Source organism: Hippopotamus amphibius, chromosome 14 (genome assembly GCF_030028045.1).
Source record: "Hippopotamus amphibius kiboko isolate mHipAmp2 chromosome 14, mHipAmp2.hap2, whole genome shotgun sequence".
In the NCBI taxonomy this organism is placed as follows: Eukaryota; Metazoa; Chordata; class Mammalia; order Artiodactyla; family Hippopotamidae; genus Hippopotamus; species Hippopotamus amphibius.
The window spans coordinates 14,659,429-14,681,789 of NC_080199.1; the positions used below are offsets into that span (position 1 = coordinate 14,659,429).

Here is a 22,361-nt window from a genome sequence, read left to right on the forward strand (position 1 = left end):
AGGCAGTTTTTCTTTTCACATGTTGATTACTCTCAGTCTTTAGGTGTCTTTTTTAATTTTTTTCCTCCAAAGCGAACAATCCCACAGAAATACCTTCTATCCAGTCTTTGTTTTGTCTGTGAACTTGAGGTTCTGAGGAATGATGTTGGGTCATCACAGCTCTCATCTCCTCATTCAGTTTCATTCCTCATGAAATGGAATATTTTTTCTGTTTATTTCTACTTTTCAGTGACTCAGGCTGCAGAGACTTTCTTTTTCATTTCTAAGTGTTTATTTTGGAAATGGAAGGCATTTATCAAAGTTGCACATATTTTAAAATCCTAGCTGCTGTTGCTAATACTTAGTAAGTTTGAACCTTTTTCACTTTTCCTAAGTGCCAGTTTACATGAACTTATTGTAAGAACAGGAGGCAGAAATGCTGCAGTTAGGGTGTGCAGTTACGGCTTGAGGCTGGTGCCCCCCATTTTTTATTTCAGTGCTCAGAAGCTCTTTAAGGGAAAACTTCGGGTCTCTTCTGGAGCTGCTGTTTAACAAAAAGAAGCCAAAACTACTTAATTTGGAAAATTAGCTATGTCAGAAAAATCAATAATATGCCTGAAACAATTCTGGGCATTTCTGTTAGTCACACAAATGCAGCAGTGAATATCTGACTGCACATAGCACAGCCTGTGAGCAAAGGCTTCCACTGTTTACCAGCATGAAGTAAGCTGAGACTCAGAGGCAGAGTACTTTTACTGCCAAGATGTCTAATTTTTTTTTCTCTTCTGCAAAATTACTTTATAAATGTGTCCTGCTAGGTTTAGCTATTGTTATTTATCCCCAGAAGCAGTCTTTCACTAAAGCAGTGTCATGTCTTAAGGTAATTAACAAGCAGTGATTGTTAATTACCTTAAGATTTTGTGAAAGGTTGTTTCTTTGCCACAGCAAGCTAGGCTAAGGTCTGGTTTCCAAAGCTGGCTGGCCCGCTGTGTGCTTAGCACATGGTTAGTTAGCTGTCATAATCAGAATCCATCACGTATTTTTGTATGATGTAAAGAGGGACAGGGATAGATGCTACTTGATTTCAGCACAAAACATTCTCAGTAGTGTGAGGAGAGAAAATTCTAGTCTCGCTGATTTCCAATCCCATTTCTGCCACTTTTACTTCAATTATCTTGAAGTTTGCGACCTTCAGGTGGAGGCTCCTAAAGGTCATTGGAAGTAAAAGTCTGGTGTTTGAGAGAGAGACCTGGGATGCGTGTGGTGCCTTCATATGCCTCACTGAGCAGGTAGTAGTTGAATCTGTGAAGATGGATAAGACTGCCCAGAGAAAGGAAAACATTTTTAGGAGCAAAGATCGGAAGCTTATGGAAGCCTTGATGTTCAGAGAGAAAGCAGAGAGAGAAGGGAAGCAGAGGAGACACACAATGACAAGAAGAAAAGAGCAAGGAAGCAGGAAGAGAAGCAGGGAAGAAAAGCAAGGAAAAGAAGAGGAAATAGGTTAGGGAACCGAGGAAGGACAGATCTGTTCAATGCAAAGGAGAAGGAAAGTCCATGGAAAGTTGTTGGTTGATTTGGAAATCAGGAGGTATCTGGTGACTCAAGGAGCAGGTTTCAGGTGGGAGGAGGCTACAGTACAAAGGGCTGCAAATGGAAGAGGCCTGGAGGTACCTGAAGTGAAGGCATGCTACTCTTGGAAGGAGATTGACTGAAACAGGAGAGCGGCCATCTGGAATGTAGGGTCTGAGGAGGTGTTGCTGGGTTGTTTGGGTTTTTAGTTTGTGGGTTGGGGGTGTGTGTGGTGGTGGGTGGCAATTCCCTCTCTCCCTCCTTCCCTTCAACAAACAGGGATTAGAGTTGAGGCCCTGAGGTACAGGGGTGAGTCAGGCATGAAGCCCTCCCCTAATGGGTCTCCTTGAACCCCTACAAGGTGGGGGAGGGGGAGAGACAACAGAGATTCACCCCTTGCTGCCTTTGGAATCCTAATTGTGGGAGCGCCATGGAGGAAGTCCTAGAAGACAAACTGGACGTGGGGGCTGGAGGCAGTTAGGGAGCCTGGTCCAGGAGGTGGGCGGAGCTTCCAGGAGGTGACATTTGATCCCAGATGAGAGGAAAAGGCCACTGTGGGTGGTGGGGTAGGAGGGGCTGCTGGAAGCTGAGTTCCCACCTGGGATCCAATCCTTTCTCTCTGTCATCAGGAGAGAGTGGGGTTGGGAAGGGGCTTGAAGGAGGTTGTTCAGTTTTGTTTTAAAGGACGCAGGTAGTGCTAAGTGTGTTCAAACTCATTTTCTGTGAATCTGCTCATGCTTGGTACATTTGAAAAATACTTGATTATTTTCATTTTTATTTTTATTCTAAAGCGTGTATTCCATATGCTTTTCCGCATCTAATTCCTTCTCATTTCCTTAAGTGAAATCTCAGATAATTTATTTAATATTTAATAGTAGTAATGGGAAGTGTGGGTAATGGAAACCCTGGATTCTGAGTAGTGGGTCCACATTGCAGGACAGTCCATCCCCTCAGGCGATGTCACTCAGAGATCACATCCCAGCAGAGGGGCGGTCACCAGCTTGTGCCCCATCCTGTACACTGACTCTTATAACTACCAGATATGTTGCCTGTCCAGTCACATTATAGTTCCTGCCCAAATTGGAGCTGTTCACCATTGCAAAGGAAAAAGGAAGGCAGCATAAAAAAAAACAATTTAGGTAGTGTGATTCCACCTGGTAATCACTTACGATGTCAGTAGCTTTAAAGTGGGGTGGAGTGGGGAGCCCCGCAGTCTCCCTTTCCGAGCTCGAGTCCTAGCTCTCCCTCTCCCCGTCTCTGCCCCACAGAGCCACAGCAGTCTCAGAGCAGTAAGTCTTCACTAAGAAGAAGGAAAACTTGAAACAGAAAAAGGGTATGGAATAATAAAAGAAACATCTCAAAAAATGGTGGCTTGCCTCCATTTCCCTAAGGTTATCAATCTTTGGAAAGCCTGGAGTTGGGAAGGAAATACAGAGGGGACAGAAATTGTAGTAGGCATGCGGTTTGTTGCTCGTATTTTTAAAGTGCATCTTCATAGAAAGTAGACCTCATATGTGATTTCCTCTGTGACCAGAGAAAAGCCACAGTCACTTTGGTACATATGACATCATTACTACATCTAGGAAACTAGCACCTGCTCTGATAGGTCCTTGGGTAGTACTAAGCTGTTCCAGTGGTTAGAATGAGCTGCCTCTCAGGGTCCAACTTTATGAGATTCTTAAGATTCTTTGGGCTCTTAAATCTATTAATAAACGACCCCTCCTCCCTTGGCTGCTGGCATCCAGAGCACACTGAAGAGTGGTAATAATGGAGCTGGATTTTCTGTTTGTTATGCGTGAACTTGTAAGCGCTTTATATATATACATGATCTCATTTAAACCCCACCACCATCCTTTTATGTTGTTGGTATATCCCAGTTTTTACTAAGATTAAGAGTAGTGGAATGCCTCACCCTTCCTGTTAATATTCAAGAGGATTAGCCCTAAACCCTATCTCAGAGAACCCAATACTGGGCTAATGGGATTTACCCTCCAGGTTTAGGTTGTCATTCTCTGCAAACTAAAGAATTACTCTGAATTGTGGAAAGTCACCGTGTACTCTCAAGTGAGAATATCACCTGAGAATTGTTTGTATTTGTTCGAGTGGATTCTAGACTTTGGATAGAATTCCCAACTGGTATGCTCCAAATGGGTTATAAACATACCAAAGTCATGATTCCCCTTATTTCTTGGGGCTTCAGGACTTGGGTCACTTACTTGTGGGTCAACATGCTTTTTGCTGTGTACACATCTGTGCCATAGTGAGACAGGTAGACACTGGCCCTCTGGGTGGGTCATTGTATGATCCTGGAATCAATCAGAAACAGGGAGAATTGTATGTGTAGCTTGGACCAAGCTCTGTGAAATTCCTAGAATTCTGGGAGGAAGAAATGAGATTGGCTTCACGGAAGAGGTGTTTTTGTGCACCAGAATCGTCTGTTTCCTTCTTCAGATGGTTGGCTTTTTGCTTAGACATTATTTTTGTCCTCTACCAATTTCTATAAGGATGGGATGCATCAATTAATCCAGTAGCTGTAAGGAATTGTTCAGCTGTAGGTATAATAGAGAAGTTTTTCTCCACGTATGATCAGAATTTATTTCTTCAGAATTCCATCCTCTTCACTCTGAGTTTTATGCTGATACCATGGCAGAGATGGGGAGAATCAGGAAAAGCACATGGGTGTACATCCATATAATGCAGTTTGGTTCACAAGGGCTTCTGCCCAGAAAGCCACAGTTCCGGATGTTTCCTCCTCTTTCCAGGCTCCTCCTGCCTGCAGCTCTGACTCTGGGTTTCCCTCCAGGAAAGACAGTAGTCCCTCCCCAGGAAAACTTAGGACAATCACCCTCCCAGCTTCATGTTCTCTTATCTGTAAATGAAATGACAGTTCTTGCTTTTCTCACTCACAAGGTGGTTGTGAGGATCCTCTGAGAAAACTGATCTGGAAGAGCTGTGAGGTGATAACCCATGTCTCTGTGGTACAGGCATTACCCCGTTAATCCATCCCTCGGAGACGCACCAGGGCCAGCTGCCCTGGGTGACGAGGTGGGGAAGGCCCTGGGCTGGTGAACACGGGATGCAGGCGCTGGTGCTGAGAGGACACAGAACAGCAGGTGTTAACTCAGACAAGCATCTCAACCTTCACACCCCAGCTCCCTTCTTGGTCACCTGTGATTACTACCTGCAAATTATTCATGCCACTCTCTCTGTTAAACCAGCCTGTGAAATTCAGCCTGTCTCTCCTTTGAATCCTCTAAAAAGTGTTCCCATATCTTCCCTGTGTTTCCCAGCACTCTGTGCCCTGTGCAGATCGCCATGGATTTGTATCCATTTGCGATTGTAAATCAGAGTCCTTGGCCGAGGCCCTGTGAATCTGCACATCCCCACCATTCACCCCACTTTCATAGCAGGCAGACACTAAGTTTTGGTTGTATTCCTGTCACCTGAAGCTGTACACCACGATATCATACTTTTGCTAATAAAGATGGATACTTAAATCAGCATCAGCCAATGCCTTGGGTTTCTATGCTGCTGTCTTTTTGGTTCAAGATCATTTCCCAAAATAAAATCAGCTCACACAATGATGTGATGATTAAGTGATTGTTCATGGAACTCTCAGCACAGTACCTTATATACAGTAAACACCTGGTAAATGGCATCTGCTGCTGTTATAATCATTAGCCTTTGAAATGGACATTTAAGTACTTAGAATAATGATAGAATATTGAATGTATGTTGGGGGCAATCTTAAATATGTCATAATGGCTCATGACGTGGGCTCCCCAGCTCTGTGACTTAATGCTTTGCAATCTTTGATCAAGTTGCTTTTCCTCTCCCTGTGCCTCAGTGTCTCCATCTGTAAAATGAGATAATACTGTTATTTGCTAGGGCTATTGTGAGGAGTAATGAGTTAATATCTGTGAAGTATCGAATATTCAGTTCGGTACTGTCAGCACTCAGTAAATGTTAACTATGGGTAGAAAACCAAGAAAGAGGAATTTCAACTTCCAAAGGTCAACATTTGCATTTTTCCCCCCTTTTCTGGACGCTGAATTTGTAATTAACCATTTCTTTATCCCTATGTGTGTAGCTGAGGCTTCTGGGTTCCTCATCTGTGATGCCTGCTTGCTCTTCTCTCCAGTAACGCCTACTGACTCCTGATAGTTTGGGATTCAAGTCCTACCCTCTGAGCCTCAAATATTCTCATCTGTGAAAAATAGTAGCGCCTGCCTCATAGGGCTACTGCGTGTATCAAAAGAACTGATACCTAGAAAGTTCTTATAATGTTTGACACACACAGTGAATATCATGAGGACCACCTATAATTTGATTTCCTTGGATGGGAAAGCATTCCCTGCCATTCCAACAGGTCTTTCAAAGAAAGGAGTTTAATCCTAACAAAACAACCTATTAAAGTTTGTCTTTGAAAAGAATCCTTGATAAGGAGGCCTCTGTATTTTCGCTATTTCAGACATTCCTACTTGTGATTGGTGTGGTGGGCGTGATGGTGGCGGTGATTCCTTGGATGGTGATACCAGTGATTCTCCTTGGCATCATTTTCTTTTTTCTTCGGCGATATTTCTTAGAGACCTCACGAGCTGTCAAACGCCTGGAATGTGCAAGTGAGTACCGGGGCTCTCGGGTGGGGATGGCAGTGCAGGTGGACTTCCATTTATGCCATAATTAACCAGATCCCTGAAATTCTGCAGACTCTGTCTTCTGGAATTTCTCTTTAAGTCAGCAGTAGGTAATTGGATATTATGGCCACTGTGAGTCATTGTGGCCCTTAAGGCAAATGGAGCTGTAGTGTGTCAATGGCAGCTTTGTAATTTAGCACAAGGAGGACGAATGTGAGCACCATGGGTCCAGGGACTGCTTCCGTCTTGTTCACGACATACTTCCTAACAGAGCAGCCACTCCATAAACATCTTTCTAAAAAACAAAATATTTCATCATGTTGGAACTAATGTAGAAGGAAAATAGGGGATTTTTTCCCCCTGAGAGTACTAGAAATGACAGGGAAAGAAAAAGACTATGAAAAGGAAAGGAGTCATCAGGAAATATACTCATATGTCAGAAGCTATACATTTGAAAAATACATTCTCTCACATACTCCAAAGATGTCAAGTTAGTTGCAGGTGTTAAATGTATTGAAAAGATAAGCATTGATATTTTCAGGTTTGTTCTTTTTTAAAATAAATAAATAAATAAACATTTATTTATTTATTTATTGGCTGTGTTGGGTCTTCTTTGCTGTGCCTGGGCTTTCTCTAGTTGCAGAAAGTGGGGCTACTCTTTGTTGTGGTGCACAGGTTTCTCATTGTGGTGGCTTCTCTTGTTGCAGAGCACGGGCCCTAGGTGTGCAGGCTTCAGTCGTTGTGGCATGTGGGCTCAATAGTTGTGGCTTGTGGGCTCTAGATCACAGGCTCAGTAGTTGTGGTGCACGGGCTTAGTTGCTCCGCGGCATGTGGAATCTTCCCAGACCAGGGCTTGAACTCATGTCTCCTGCCTTGGCAGGCAGATTCTTAACCACTGCACCATCAGGGAAGTCCCCAGGTTTGTTCTTTATCATCACAGTGTTTGGTGTGATGCCACACTGTGGTCTTCCCTCCCCAAGACTGTTCATGTAAACGATGTTGAAAATAATCCCCTTAGTAGGACACAGGAGGGAGATACTTTCAGTACACATTTAGTCTATTACTCCGTCCAACTTCCTAGTTTTAGAATAATGGGGAACACATTTTATTATTGATCATTCTGTTCTACAGGTAATCACAGAGGATGAAATAATCCAGTGCTTATCCCATTATAAATGTAGAGACATAGTTCATCAGTATTAACAGAAAATCACAAGGAGAGTAGAACTGCTGTATTTTTTTTTTATAAATTCAACCAATGTTTCTTTTATTTATTTTCTATTTATTTTTTTAAAATTTTATTAATTTTTTTGGCTGCATTTGGTCTTCATTGCTGCACACGGGCTTTCTCTAGTTGTGGCCAGCAGGGGCTACTCTTTGCTGTGGTGCATGGGCATCTCATTGTGGTGGCTTCTCGTTGTAGAGCATGGGCTCTAGGCGAGTGGGCTTCAGTAGTTCTGGCACGTGGGCTCAGTAGTTGTGGCTCGAGGGCTTTAGAGCACAGGCTCAGTAGTTGTGGTGCACGGGCTTAGTTGCTCCGTGGCATGTGGAATCTTCCGGGACGAGGGATCAAACCCAAGTCCCCTGCATTGGCAGGGGGATTCTTAACCACTGTGCCACCAGGGAAGTCCTGTGTGTTTTGTTTTTAATAAACTCTTGAGAGGCATTTATCCTAAGTACGAGTATTTGCATAAAAGATAGTGGGTATCATTTTCATAAAAGCTATAGAAAAATTTTTCAGTCATCAGAAGAACCAGCTAAACCACATTGAAATCTGGTTTTCTGAGGTGTTTAAATGGGATGCAGAGCAGTAGAGTCCAGATACGTGTGATGTTCTGCCAGTGTGACTCAGTAGGATGGTAGGACCTGGGGAGGCAGAAGCGGAAATGATGAGCTCCATCCAGTCTTCCGTGTAGACAAGGCTTCAGATGTTTTATGATTTGAGGCCACCCATGAAGTAGAGTCATTCAGCAGTCTTGTTGCAAAGCAGGTCTCTGGTACATTCAAAGAGGGGTTGTTCCAGAAGGAACACTTGACAGAGATTTTGCCTGGGGGAAGGGCCACTTCCCGTCCATATGGAAGTGCAGAGAATGGCACCACCTGAGGCTTTTTTCAAGAAGTTGTGCAGGATTTTCTCAATATTTGATCTGGAAGTCTGAGAACTTTTGCACCATCCATTTGGAATACTGGGATTTTTTGCATCCTAGTAAGCTGCAACACGCTAGACAATAAATTCAATCCCCAGATACTCCATCCTCCACTCCCCCAGGTAACCAAATGTGGTGGTCAATTGATTAGAACTGTTTCTGTTATCCTCTAGATGCAGGGTCTGTGCCAGTAATAATAACACTGCTGCTGATAGTATGTCATAAGGCCACTGCTGGAGCCAGCAGCAAAAAGAACACCCAATTGCTCAGGCCAGAAGCATAAACCTGCTCATCCTTGTGCTCTAAAGGACTACTGAAGTGCCCTGGTTTATTTTCAGATCCTACTGCCTAGCTACCTCTGGAACCTTAGGCAGACATTCGTCATCTTAATGACAAATCTACAGATGATTATAGTGGGGTTTTGGGGGCACAGTTTTGCAAAAATGAGCACAGCAATGGTCAGTTGCAGAGCAGTGCATAAAAACAGGGTGGCATTTGGTTGCCTTTCTCTAGCCAATTCTGTGCATTTGGCAGTGCCTGAATGATGAAGCCATGTCCAAATTCTGTCTGAAAGGCTGCTGTGATCAACTAGCAATGTCTGCCATTGCTAAGGGAGGATTAGCACGTGTGCTCCGTGTATTCCAAACACAGACCCTGCTGTTTTAAGGGGTTCTCATGCCAGATTCCCAGGGACTTTGTTCAACCTCAGGTGCTTAATAAGATGTGCACTAGTGGCAAAGGCTAGTGGATATTAGCTAAGTTAGATTTGGGGGTTTTCTAAACATAAATGACGAAGTCTGAAGAAAAATGCATGTAGTCACACATGGGCATCCTCAACCCTGAGTATCCTCCCTCTGAGACACTGCAGCTGTGATTAAAAGCCCAGCCTTGGAAATAAGACAGAGTTGGGTCTGACACTCAGCTCTACCACTTAGGTGGGTTAATTTACATAATCTTGGGCAGTGAGTGTTCTTAATCCCGCAGTCTCTGGGGTTCTTATGAGGATTGCTTGAACCAGTGCTTATAAAGTACTAGCTGGCCACTGCCAAAGGCTCAGAACATTGAACATGAGGGAATTAAGAACACAGTAAGAACTAGCAGGTCTCACACAGCATGAATGAAAATAACCCGCAGCAAGGCTGTCACCCTGGGTTCTTGCATACAGTTCCCTGCCCTCCCCCTTCCAGGGAAGATCTGCAGTCCTTGTGGGGTGTGTCCCCAAAAGTCCTCAGGTTTGTGGAAAACACAGCTGTTAATCATGTGAGCTGTAGGGTTACACGCGTCTGTGACTGCGGAGTGACGCCATGGCTGGTACATGGTCTGCTTCAGGACAGCGAGCTCAGTCCTTGTGGGAAAGAGAATATTTCACTGGGCAAGATAATGCCAGAGCCTGACATCCCCTCCCTCTGTACCAGTTCATTTTCTTTGCAGATCCTCCAGTTCACTCATCCTGGCATCCTGCTCAGTGCTGAGTGGGGTATGCAAGAGACAGGGTAGCTTTTCACAGGTCCTGTTGCCCTCTGGACCACTGTGACTCTTGGGCATGAAGTGAGGTAGGTGGTGGGGGTGTATGGGTTCCCTGGTGTTCAAGGCTGAGATTTCTAAAGTCAACCCCGTCCTCCATCCCTGCTGGAGAGAATCAGCTGCAGCTTTGATCTCTTTATGAGGAAGCAGGTGAGGGAGGCCAAGCTGAAGAGTTTCACTCCAGGACTCTCCCAGGTGAACAGCCACGTCTACTTCCTTCTCAGAAGCCTTGTCTGTGGTGAATAGTTGAGGTCACAACATTTGCTCTGAAAATGGAGCCTGGTTCTAGTGAGTTTTCTGTGCTCTCTGGAGCTGGGTTCTCAGCACCCTCCTGACAGGGTAATGGGCCCTGGAATCCTCCTGTGTCGCCCCTGTGAGCACCCTGCTTCCAGATGGACTGAGTTCTGGGTGTGGGTTGGGACACCTGCTGGGGGTGCAGAAAAGTCCTATACAGAGCTCCCGGCCTTTCTTATTTGGACCATGAGCCCAGTCTGTTTTCATTGTCTTAAAAGTACAAAGTTATAGGAAGATAAAATAAATAAAAGATAAAAGATTACTGAATAGAATGAAGGGAGAGAACAGTGTGGATGCTGGAGTGAAAGCACAAACATGTATCTGGACGGTGAGAATCAACACTGTCACTTAAAACTCTTTGCCTGAATTAGATACATGGGAAATGTTAGATCATGGCTGGGTTCAGAGAAGGGTTTTTCCTTAAAGCAATATCACAGGTGAGGGCCCCTCACAGTTAAGGTTGCTGGTCAGATGTCCCATTTGGAAAGATCCCCAGGGCTGAGTGGATGGTGAGCTGGCCCACAGCCCAGGCTGTCCTCCCACAGCCCAGGGCTTCCCACCCTCTCTGATCCCCAGTGTCTCACAGGAGGAAGCCTGCTCCTTTCCTGTTTGTAGAACCAGGGACACTAAGCATCAGAGGAGGTTCTGTGTCTTTGCACATTTGTACCCCAGCTCCCCGCCACCCCCACATCTGCAGTGCCTGTGTGCAAATCGGTACTGACTGAACTGTCACCCAGACAGGCATTCAGATGCTGGGCTAAAGAGTCAGGCCTTGAAAATAATTTGTAGTTTTTTTCCCCCTTGATTTTTTTCTCCATCATTTTATAAGGTCTCTGTAGCCTCCTGTAAGATAAGTGATCTTACCTTCCCCTGAATACCCAGGGTTTTTTCTGCTGATAAAGCACAGGTTATCATTCATCTCAGACAGAGGTCACAGGCTCACAATCTTCCCATGAAAATAACAAGTCACAGCCTCATTCAAGGTGGGGAATGTAAACCATAAGGGGTCCTCCCTGCCCAGCAGCCTGCAGCCCACCTGTTCCCTGAGGTGCAGGAGCCCGACCCTTGTGCTTGTGGTCAGTGTGCTCCTAGAGAAGATGGTAGGGAAACACATGGTCAGTCGTGTGACACAAGACCCAAAACCCCCTTGAGGTCACTCAAAAGAGAATGGCTGCTAAGGCCACTGTCAGGTTCTAAGAGGGTGACGTGAGTGTCACATGCCACAGTGGCCTCCAAATGCCAGGACAGGTATCCGGCAGGGCAGTTATAAAAACATCCATCAGGTTCCTGGAGCAAAAGTCAAGACTATTCAAAGACCCCTTGGCTGCTCGGGTCCTGTGGGCACAAGGGCAGTGCAATACCCAGTGTCTCTGTGACCTGTAAAGAGGCTCTTGGAGGAGGTGCAGGGAAAGTCCCAGATTGCAGGGAGATGGCAGACTGTCTGTTCACCTTACTTATCTCGCCCCTGTCCTGTGCCTGGCACTGGTCCAGTTTGGAGGATATACTGACTCTTATCTCAGCCCTTAAGTCACTAATCTAAGGTGGAGATAACACACAGATAGTTCATCAAAATTCAGTGCGGTGAGGACTCACACAGAGAATTAAATTTTACAATGCTACTGACTCAAAAATTCATAAACAATAATTTCCACCTGAAGGGATGTCAGGAAACAATTTCAGAGGAGGCTATGTTTGAGGAGGACCTTGATGAATGAGTAAGGAAAGAAAGAATTTCAGTATGTAAATCTAGCTCCAATTTGAATTTGGTCAAAGATAGGTTCAAAGAGAATCTTTCATTTCCACGTCATTAAAGTGAAGCTTGGTGTGAGCAGGAGTTTGAGGGTTCGCATGGAGGTTCCTCTCCAGAAGGGGCATCGTCCTTCCTCCCCCAGGCAGCCCACCAGGAAGCCGGAGTGTGCCGTTTGGCAGGACATGGGATCACAGAGCATGGGAGGCAGTTGGTTTCCTTGCATCCAGCCTCCCTGACTTTCTCTGTCATTTGTCTGTCTCTGCTTCCCCAGCACGGAGCCCGGTATTTTCCCACTTCACATCTTCTTTCCAGGGACTCTGGACCATCCGGGCATACAAAGCCGAACAGAGGTTTCAGGAACTGTTCAATGCACACCAGGATTTGCATTCAGGTCTGTAAGTTTCTAGAAATGATTTCAAAGGATGGAATGTGCTGTGTTCTAAAGGCTGACCTCCCTCTCAGATGGCCTTGCTGGCCTGTACCTCTCTCTGGGCCGCCCCATGTTCCCCTCTGTTCACCTGCCTTCCCCGCCCCCTCCTCTCAGCATCCTCTCTGTGCTCCCCTCTTCCCATCACACCCCTGCTTTTCTACCCTGACTGACTTGCGTTGTCCGACTGTCACTGTGTCCTGCGGATTTCTGTCCCTTTAGGGCAAGGGTTAATGAACATCCTTTTGCAAAGAGCCAGAGAGTAAATATTTTAGGCTTTGTGTACTATCCTGTCTCCATTGCAACCACTTAACTTTGCTGTTTTAGCATGAAAGCATCAGCAAATGGCCGTGGCTGTGTTCCAATAAAATTTTATTTACAAAAGCAGATGCACAACCGTTCTTAGCCTACAGGCTGTAGTTTGCCGACTCTCTTTTCAGAGCATGCAGGGTGGCAGAAATAACTGAGGAAAATAATTTCCTGATTACTAGATTTGTTGCCACTTGATATGTATTATTCTTTTTATCAGTGACTTTTTTTTCTATTTGGTAGAAAATTCAGAACTTCCTCTATGTCTATAAAATTCTGGCCCAACTATCCAGTCTGTATTGTATCTTGAAGACAAAATGGTATTTTGAAAGCCACATGCAGATCCTTTTAACGGATGGTCATTTAGATACTGGCTCCTGAGAGTAAACACTGTGCAGGGCCCTGTAGTAAGTGCAGAAGGTGCTGCAAACAGTGTGTGCTGAGCTCTGTGCTGTCAGAGAACTGGAAATAGTCGACATGTGAGAGGAGGGGCCTCATGCTGAGGCCCAGCACTGCAGGAAACGCGTCAGTGAGACCACTGTTTCCATCTTCTTCCCTGTGATCGTATTTCTGTTTGTAACCTGTGGGTTGAGGTTTTCAGTGCTTGCTTCCCACAAGGCCCCGGACTGATTCCTGTGTGTCCCGTACGTCGTCTTGTGTCAGAACCTAGCTTTCTGGAATCTTTAGGCTCCTTGGATGTATAATGTTGCTGTCCTACCTTGTGTAAAAATCTTTTGTAGCTCAACTGAGCAAAATGATCTCCCTCATGTGAAGCAGTTAACGTGTTTTTTCTACTTATTCATGATGCTTATCACGGTGCACACATCCAGAGGCTTGGTTCCTGCTTCTGACCACGTCCCGCTGGCTCGCTGTGCGTCTGGATGTCCTCTGCGCCATCTTTGTCACTGTTGTTGCCTTTGTGTCCCTGATTCTGGCAGAAAGTAAGTACAGATGTGAATAACTATTTGTGGTATGATTATAATTTCTAGTGGCATTAACAGTTATTAAGTTAAACTCTTGCCACTTTGTCTAATATCATATACTGTTTGATCCTAATGAATTGTATTAAAGCTTTCGCAGCATGTGATTCCATAGTATGGCCCACGTAGAGGAGTCATTTGGTCTTTTGAAACCTTTTCTTCTTTTTTGTTTCTTTGAATGGGTTGAGGTCTGCACAGCTATAGCAAGCTGACCTTGTGAACATTCCTGGTAGCGTCTGAGTATTGGGAGGAGAGACCCGAGCTTACCATTAGGCCCTTTCTCTAGCTTAGGGTTTTAGGTTTCAGCTTTAGGTCTACTCAGACCTCTTGGTTGTGGGTGCCTGGTGCATGGCGGGGAGAAGATTCTCTGCAGGAAAGAACACCATCCTCACTGCTATGTGGGTAATAGATTAGCAGTTGTTGGCTTATGTGGCATGAATTCACCACCTGTAATTTCTCCATAGTAACAGCACTGAATCACAGTCTTTAATAATGAAACAATGAGAGTGCTATTTTATATTTTAAAGCAGTGGCTCTTAGGACCCATTGCCTTGTTTTTTGTGGTTTCTTCCTGCAGCTGGATATAGAAAGTGAAGTTACATAGTAGTGCTTGAAACCATAATGACCAGAGTCTGAATAATGACATTTTTTTCTTACCTGTATAATACTCTGAAGTGTATGTCAACCCTGTTGGAATTAATAAAACCATTTAATAGTCTTTCTGGATTCATAGTGGGTTTTCTTTTGTTTTCCATTGTATCATGGTTTCAATAAGGAGACAGTAAAAGTATACATAATACTATCATTATATACAAGAGATGTAAATATTATAAAGGAGCCTTCTTGATAAAGTGACAGAAGCAGCCAGGCTTGGGATTAAGAACTGGACTGCCTTGTCTCTTCAGCAAATGGTGTTGAGAAAGTTGAATAGCCCTGTGTAAATCAATGAAGTTAGAACACACCCTCACACCACACACAAAAATAAACTTAAAATGGCTTAAAGACTTAAATATAATACATGACACTGTAAAACTCCTAGAAGAGAACATAGGCAAAACATTCTCTGACATAAATCGTAGCAATGTTTTCTTAGGTCAGTCTCCCCAGGAAATAAAAATAAAAGAAAAAATAAACAAATGGGGCCTAATCAAACTTATTAGCTTTTGTACAGCAAAGGAAACCACAAACAAAATGAAAAGACAACCTGCGGACTGGAAGAAAATATTTACAAGTGATGCAGCCAACAAGGGCTTAATGTATAAACAGCTCATACAAATCAATAACAAAAAAAATGAACAACCCAATCAAAAAATGGGCAGAAGACCTAAATAGACATTTCTCCAAAGATATACATTGGCCAACAGGCACATGAAAAGATGCTTAGTGTTGCTAATTATTAGAGAAATGCAAATCAAAACTACAATAAGGTATCACCTCACACTGATCAGAATGCCATCATCAAAAAAGTCTATAAATAATAAATGCTGGAGAGGGTGTGGAGAAAAAGGAACCTCCCTACACTGTTGGTGGGAATATAAGTTGGTATAGCCACTATGGAAACAGTATGGTGGTTCATCAAAAAACTGAAAATAGAGCTGCCATATGATCCCACAATCCCACTTCTGGCCGTATATCCAGACAAAACTGTAATTCAAAAAGATACATGTACCCCAGTATTCAGAGCAACACTATTCACAATAGTCAGAACGTGGAAACAACCTAAATGTCCACTGACAGATGAATGGATAAAGAAGATATGATGCATATATACAATGGACTATTACTCAGCCATAAAAAGAATGAAATAATGCCATTTGCAGCAACATGAACGGACCTAGAGATTGTCATACAAAGTGGAGTAAGTCAGAATGAGAAAGGCAAATAATATATATCACTTATTTGTGGAATATAAAATGTGACACAAACTTATCTATGGAACAGAAATGGACTCACAAATGTAGAGTACAGACTTGCAGTTGCCAAGGGGGAGGGGTAGTGGAAGAGGGATGGATTGAGAGTTTGGGATTAGCAGATGCAAACTATTGTGTATAGAATGGATAAACAACAAGGTCCTACTGTACAGCACAGGGAACTGTATTCAATACCCTGTAATAAATCATAATGGAAAAGAATATGAAAAAAGAATGTATAACTAAATTACTTTGCTGTAGAACAGAAATCAATACAACATTGTAAATTAACTATATTCAATAAGATAAAATCAGTCCCATTCTTCGTTTTTTAAAATTTATTTCCTTTCTTCTTCCTCATTTAGCTTTGGATGCTGGGCAGGTTGGCCTGGTGCTGTCTCTCGCCCTCACACTCACAGGGATGTTCCAGTGGTGCCTCAGGCAAAGCATCGAAGTGGAGAACATGGTGATGTTTGTCTCAACGTTCTTAGCCTTTTCAAGTCTGCTTGCCATTAAACGGCATAAAGGCAATTCTTATGTAAAATATTAAAACTGTTACTTTTACATTGTAGCTAGCAGAGTATTTTTAGATCCTTCCTCCGTTTGTTTAAAGTTAATGTAAAATAGGGACTTCCCTGGTGGTCCAGTGGTTAAGGTTCTGTGCTTCCACTGTAGGGGGCGTGGGTTCCATCCCTGCTCCGGGAATTAAGATTCTGCATGCTGCACAGCATGGCCAAAAATAAATAAATAAATAAATAAGTAAGTAAGTAAATAAAATTAATGTAAAATTAAAAATATACATCTTTTCCTCATTCTTATATTTGTCACCTCAGCAGGTTTTATATTCATCATAAGCTGCCTTCGAATGTAATAAATGTCTCTGTAGGAGGGAGGTTCTGAAACCCTGAAGAAGATACAAGCTGATTTCTTATGGGCTTATTTATTTTTGTTTCTTAATGGGTAATTCTTCATGTTTGGTAAAAGAAGAATTTAATATTTTAAGGTTGGCTGTTTAATTAATAAATATCTCCTCCCTACCCCCAATTTTAACATTTATTCTTATATGTGTTGAACACCTGAATTTGCTGGTGTCCTTTCTTTCTGGTAGAATAAGCTCCCCTCTCAGAATGTACTATCAAAGGTGTGGAGGTATGGTTGTTTAGGAGGCCTTAATCAGTATGTAAATTATCTCCTTTTTTGAATATTTGTACCTTCTTCTAAAGGGAAAAAATAAAACTGAAATCTTTCCATTTTGTTCTTCTAGTAGAGTAGAAAGTGACTAATTAAAACGAAGTTTGATGACCATCCAGTTCTGCTCGTCTATAACAGACAGCCCTTCTGTAGCCACACATTGCTGACTGGTGTCCATAAGAATTCTTTTCTCTGACAAAATTCTCTTGCTTTTTATTCAGGTGTGAAAAGTGGATCAATAAAATCTTACCATTCAGTTTTCTAATTCCTTTAGTTTTAATATCATGTTGAAGGAAGTAGCCGTAAGTGAAAGGGTTACAAGAAGATGGCAAATCATCAAGGCCTCATCAGACTCCTACTTCTGTCCTTTAAGACCAGGGATACTCTTAACCATATAAAAGCAGATATAAAGATAAAAAAAGCAAAACATCTCACTTACACTCTCTGAATATTCATAAAAAAGACTCTCTTCCATCTGGAGAGTTTTTTTTATCATAAATGGGTGTTGAATTTTGTCAAAAGCTTTTCCTGCATCTATTGAGGTGATCATGTGATTGTTATCCTTCAGTTTGTTAATATGATGTATCACATTGATTTGCGTATATTGAAGGATCCTTGCATTCCAGGCATAAACCCCACTTGATCATGGTGTATGATGCTTTTAATGTGTTGTTAGATTCTGTTTATTAGTATTGTGTTGAGGATTTTTGCATCTATATTTATCAGTGATATTGGCCTGTAAATTAATGGACAGAAATCTCTTGCATCCCTATATGCTAACAACGAAAGATCAGAAAGAGAGATTAAGGAAGCAATCCCATTCACCATTGCAACAAAAAGAATAAAATGCCTAGGCAAAAGACCTGTATGCAGAAAACTATAATACACTGATGAAAGAAATCAAAGATGATACAAACAGATGGACAGACATACCATGTCCTTGGATTGGAAGAATCAACATTGTGAAAATGACTATACTACCCAAAGCAACTTACAGATTCAACACAATCTCTATCAAATTACCAACGGCATTTTTTCACAGACCTAGAGCAAGAAATTTTACGATTTGTATGGAAACGCAAAAGACCCCAAACAGCCAAAGCAATCTTGAGAAGGAAAAATGGAGCTGGAGGAATCAGCTTCCTGACTTCAAACTTACTAGAAGGCTACAGTTATCAAGACAGTATAGTACTGGCACAAAACCAGAAATATAGATCAGAATAGAGAACCCAGAGATAAATCCACGCACATATGGGCACCTTAAGTTTGACAAAGGAGGCAAGCATATACAATGGAAGAAAGATAGCCTCTTCAATAAGTGGTGCTGGGAAAATTGGACAGCTACATGCAAAAGAATGAAATTAGAACACTTCCTAACACCATACACAAAAAAAGCTCAAAATGGATTAAAGACCTAAAGGTAAGGCCAGACACTATAAAACTCTTAGAGGAAAACATAGGCAGAACACTCTATGACATAAATCAAAGCAAGATCCTTTTTCTCCCACCTCCTAGAATCATGGAAATAAAATCAAGAATAAACAAATGGGACCTAATGAAACTTAAAAGCTTTTGCACAGCAAAAGAAACCATAAACAAGACAAGAAGACAACCCTCAGAATGGGAAAAAATATTTGACAATGAAGCAATTGACAAAGGATTAACCTCCAAAATATACAAGCAGCTCATGTAGCTTAATACCAAAAAAGCAAATAACCCAATCCACAAATGGGCAGAAGACCTAAATAGACATTTCTCCAAAGAAGACATACAGATGGCCAACACACACATGAAAAGATGCTCAACATCACTACTCATTAGAGAAATGCAAGTCAAAGCCACAATGAGGTATCACCTCACACCAGTCAGAGTGGCCATCATCAAAACATCTAGAAACAATAAATGCTGGAGAGGGTGTGGAAAAAAGGGAACTCTCCTGCACTGTTGGTGGGAATGTAAATTGGTTCAGCCACTTTGGAAAACATTATGGAGGTTCCTTAAAAAACTAAAAATAGAACTACCATATGACCCAGCAATCCCACTCCTGGGCATATACCCAGAGAAAACCATAATCCCAGAAGAAACATGTACCGTAATGTTTATTGCAGCACTATTTCCAATAGCCAGGACATGGAAGCAACCTAAATGCCCATCAACAGATGAATGGATAAAGAAGATGTGGCACATATATACAATGGAATATTACTCAGCCATAAAAGGGAATGAAATTGAGGTATTTGTAGTGAGGTGGATGGACCTAGAGTCTGTCATACAGAGTGAAGTAAGCCAGAAAGAGAAAAACAAATACCATATGCTAACTCCTATATATGGAATCTAAAAAGTGGTACTGATGAACCCAGTGACAGGGCAGGAATAAGGATGCAGATGTAGAGAAAGGACTTGAGGACACAGGGTGGGGGGTGAAGGGGAAGCTGGGACGAAGTGAGAGAGTAGCATTGACATATATACACTACCAAATATAAAATAGCTAGTGGGAAGTCGCTGCATGAAACAGGGAGATCAACTTGAGGACGGGTGAGGACTTAAAGAGGTGGGATAGGGAAGGTGGGAGGGAGTCGCGGGAGGGAGGGATATGGGGATATATGCATAAATACAGCTGATTCACTTTGTTGTACAGCAAAAACTGGCACAACAGTGTAAAGCAATTATATTCCAATAAAGAGCTTAAAAAAAAAGTATACTCACTCCTAGTTTTCAAGTTTTGAATTTGTTACTTCTCTTCCAGTTCATTCCTCTATCTACTGAATTCACCCACTAGTAGCCTTCCACTGTTATTAAGAAATTCCCAAAACTGGCCACCAGGGAAGGGGAAAATAGTGGCGCTCAGACTAATGAATTTATGTATCGTCACATTAACACATCTGGAAATTTTTATGCAACAAAAAGAATTGTTTCTGCTACTTATTCTTTTGCTTTTATAATAATTAGAATGCTTCCTAATGTGCTGTATGGTTTTAAAATAATTACAGCAAGTCAATAATTTTCACTTAAAATGTAATGAACAAACATAGCAAAACAGAAACGGTGTCACAGATACTAAGAACAAACAGGTGGTTGCCGGAGGGGAGGAGGGTGGAAGAAGAAAAGAAACAGGTGAGGGAGATTGAGGTATAAACCTCCAGTTGCAAAATAACTAAGTCACAGGTGTGAAATGTACCATGTGGGGAGTATAGTCCATAACTATGTAATATCTTTGCATAGTGACCAGATGGTAACTAGACTTACCCTGGTGATCATTTTGAAATGTACAGAAATACTGAATCACTATGTTGTGTAACAGAAACTAACATAGTATTGTAGGTCTATTATACTTCAAAAACAAGCGAACTCAAAGAAAATGAGATTAAATTTGTGGTTACCAGGGGCGAGGGATGGGGGGAGAAGGAACTGGTTGAAAGTGGTTGAAAAGTACAAACTTCTAGTTATGAGATTAAGTGCTAAGGATGTAGTGTGCAATATAATAAATATAGTTAACACCGCTGTATGTTATACATGAAAGTTGTAAAGAGAGTTCTAAGTTCCAAGAGTTCTCATCACAAGGAAAATATTTTTCCTTTTTTTTTTAGTTCTTTATATGAGATGATGGATGTTCACTAAACTTATTGTGATAATCATTTCATGATGTTTGGAAGTCAAATCATTATGCTATACACCTTAAACTTATACAGTGCTATATGTCAATTATATCTCAATTGACTGGAAGAAAATTTAAAAAAAAAGACTCTCCATTCCTAACTTATGTCATGATGTGTTTCAGATGATCTCAGTGGAAAGAGTGATTGAATATACAGACCTTGAGAAAGAAATGCCCTGGCAATACGAATATCGTCCACCGCCGTCCTGGCCCTACATCGGATATATTTACTTTTACAATGTAAACTTCAGGTACAGCTTAGATGAGCCTCTGGTATTGAAGGACCTGGACACACTCATTAACTCAAGAGAAAAGGTTTGTTTAAGCCATTTGCCTCTTTAAAATCCAGCTAAAAGTTTAGCATCTCCTGTTGGCTTCATCAGTGTGTCAAGGGGACTCTTTGTTCCTTTTGCATGCAGATTAGATCAGTGACATTGTAGGTGAATGTTTCTTGGAAACTGACCATGGAATGGGGATCCCAGCATTTCTTCCCTGTGTCGTGAGTTCCCTCATGGTGATTGATGGGCCCTGAGCTCCATGGCTGGAACTTACCCTGACGCAGGATACGATATGGGACACCTGATTATTCAATGCAGAGTCTTGGAAGTCAACCCTGGCTCCCTGTCCCTAACTCTTTAATATCTCAGTCTTTTCCATCCTTTCTCCTTTGTATTTCTGAAATCTTCTCTTCCTCCCTTGGGGCCCTTTGTTTGCAACCTCCTCCTCTGTCCCTTGGCCCTTTCTGTAGACTTTTCTAAACTAACCCACGCTTTGCTCTCCATGCCCTCCCACCCACAGAGTGCTTCTTTCTGAAGCTCAGATCTGATCCTTACTGGCCTGGGCGAGCTGCTGCTGGAACCATAGTGCAGCCCCAAGTGCACTCCACATAGAGACTGTGTGGCCAACTTTTATCCCCCAGAGAAGAGTCTGGAATTATGACTCAGTCAGGGGTGAGAAACCAGAGCCCCCAGATTGAGGCAGAGCCCCGAAACTCGCTCAAAGTTGATGAAAGCAAATCGAGAGGAGCAGGTAAAATCCACGTGAGAGATGGCAGAGAGGTTTATGACCTGGTTCTGCCAGCGTCCGTGACTGCTGGCAATGTTCCTTTCACACTCAGTGTGGGACCGGGACTAGGGCAGGGTCTTAAAGAGACTAAACCAGGACAGACAAGCCGGTAGGAAGCTCTTCCCTCATGTACCTCTCCAGCCTGGAGTTCTGACACGCGCACACTCCCTGCACTTGCGTCGTGTGTAGATTCTCCCAAAGAACCTTGTCTTTCCTGCTTCCAGTGTGCATGCTGCCCCTTTACCTCAGAGACCCTTCCCCTCCATCATCTAGCTGGTGAAAATCTCATTTTCAGAGTCAACTCTAATGCATCTGCCTCTTCAAGTCTCTCTTTGCTTCCATAGCTTCTTCTATATCCTTTTAAGATAGGGTTTATGGTACAACTGTGTTCACAGCAGCCAAAAGTTGGAAGCATCCAAGTGTCCATGTTGAAAGTGAATGAATAAACAAAATGTGGTGTATCTCTACCATGAAATATTATTCAGCCTTAAAAGGGGAAGAAAATTCTGACCCATGGATGAACCTTGAGTACACCATGCTATATGAAATAAGCCAGGAACAAATACTGTATGATTCCACTTATGTAAGGTTCCTAGAGTAGACAAATTCATAAAGACAGAGAGTAGAAAGGTGGTCGCCAGTGACTGGGGGAGGGGTTGGGGAGCGGTTGTGTAGTGACTGCAGAAGCTCAGCTTTACAAGGGAAAACGTATTCTGGAGATTGGCTGCACAACAATGTGAATGAACTTAACACGAAAATGTCCACTTAAAAATAGTGAAGCTGGTGAATTTTATATTATGTGTATTTTACCACAATTAAAATAAAAGACATAGCATCTATGGAATGCTTTGTAGTTTTAGGTTGGTATCTCACAGAATCCTGAGGCTTCTTAAGATAAGGGAGCATCTTGTTTTCATCTTTGTT

At 42.5% G+C, this 22,361-nt stretch overlaps 1 protein-coding gene across 1 annotated transcript in view; it reads left to right on the forward strand.

The window, feature by feature from the left end:
- Positions 1-22,361, forward strand: part of LOC130835857 (ATP-binding cassette sub-family C member 4-like) — a 148,323-nt gene that overhangs the window by 70,409 nt on the left and 55,553 nt on the right. The window contains exons 21-25 of the mRNA XM_057707725.1: positions 6,020-6,170; positions 12,172-12,291; positions 13,467-13,577; positions 15,892-15,992; positions 20,496-20,687. Of these exons, the coding sequence (XP_057563708.1) occupies positions 6,020-6,170; positions 12,172-12,291; positions 13,467-13,577; positions 15,892-15,992; positions 20,496-20,687 (675 nt within the window). The remainder of the gene's footprint in view (positions 1-6,019; positions 6,171-12,171; positions 12,292-13,466; positions 13,578-15,891; positions 15,993-20,495; positions 20,688-22,361) is intronic.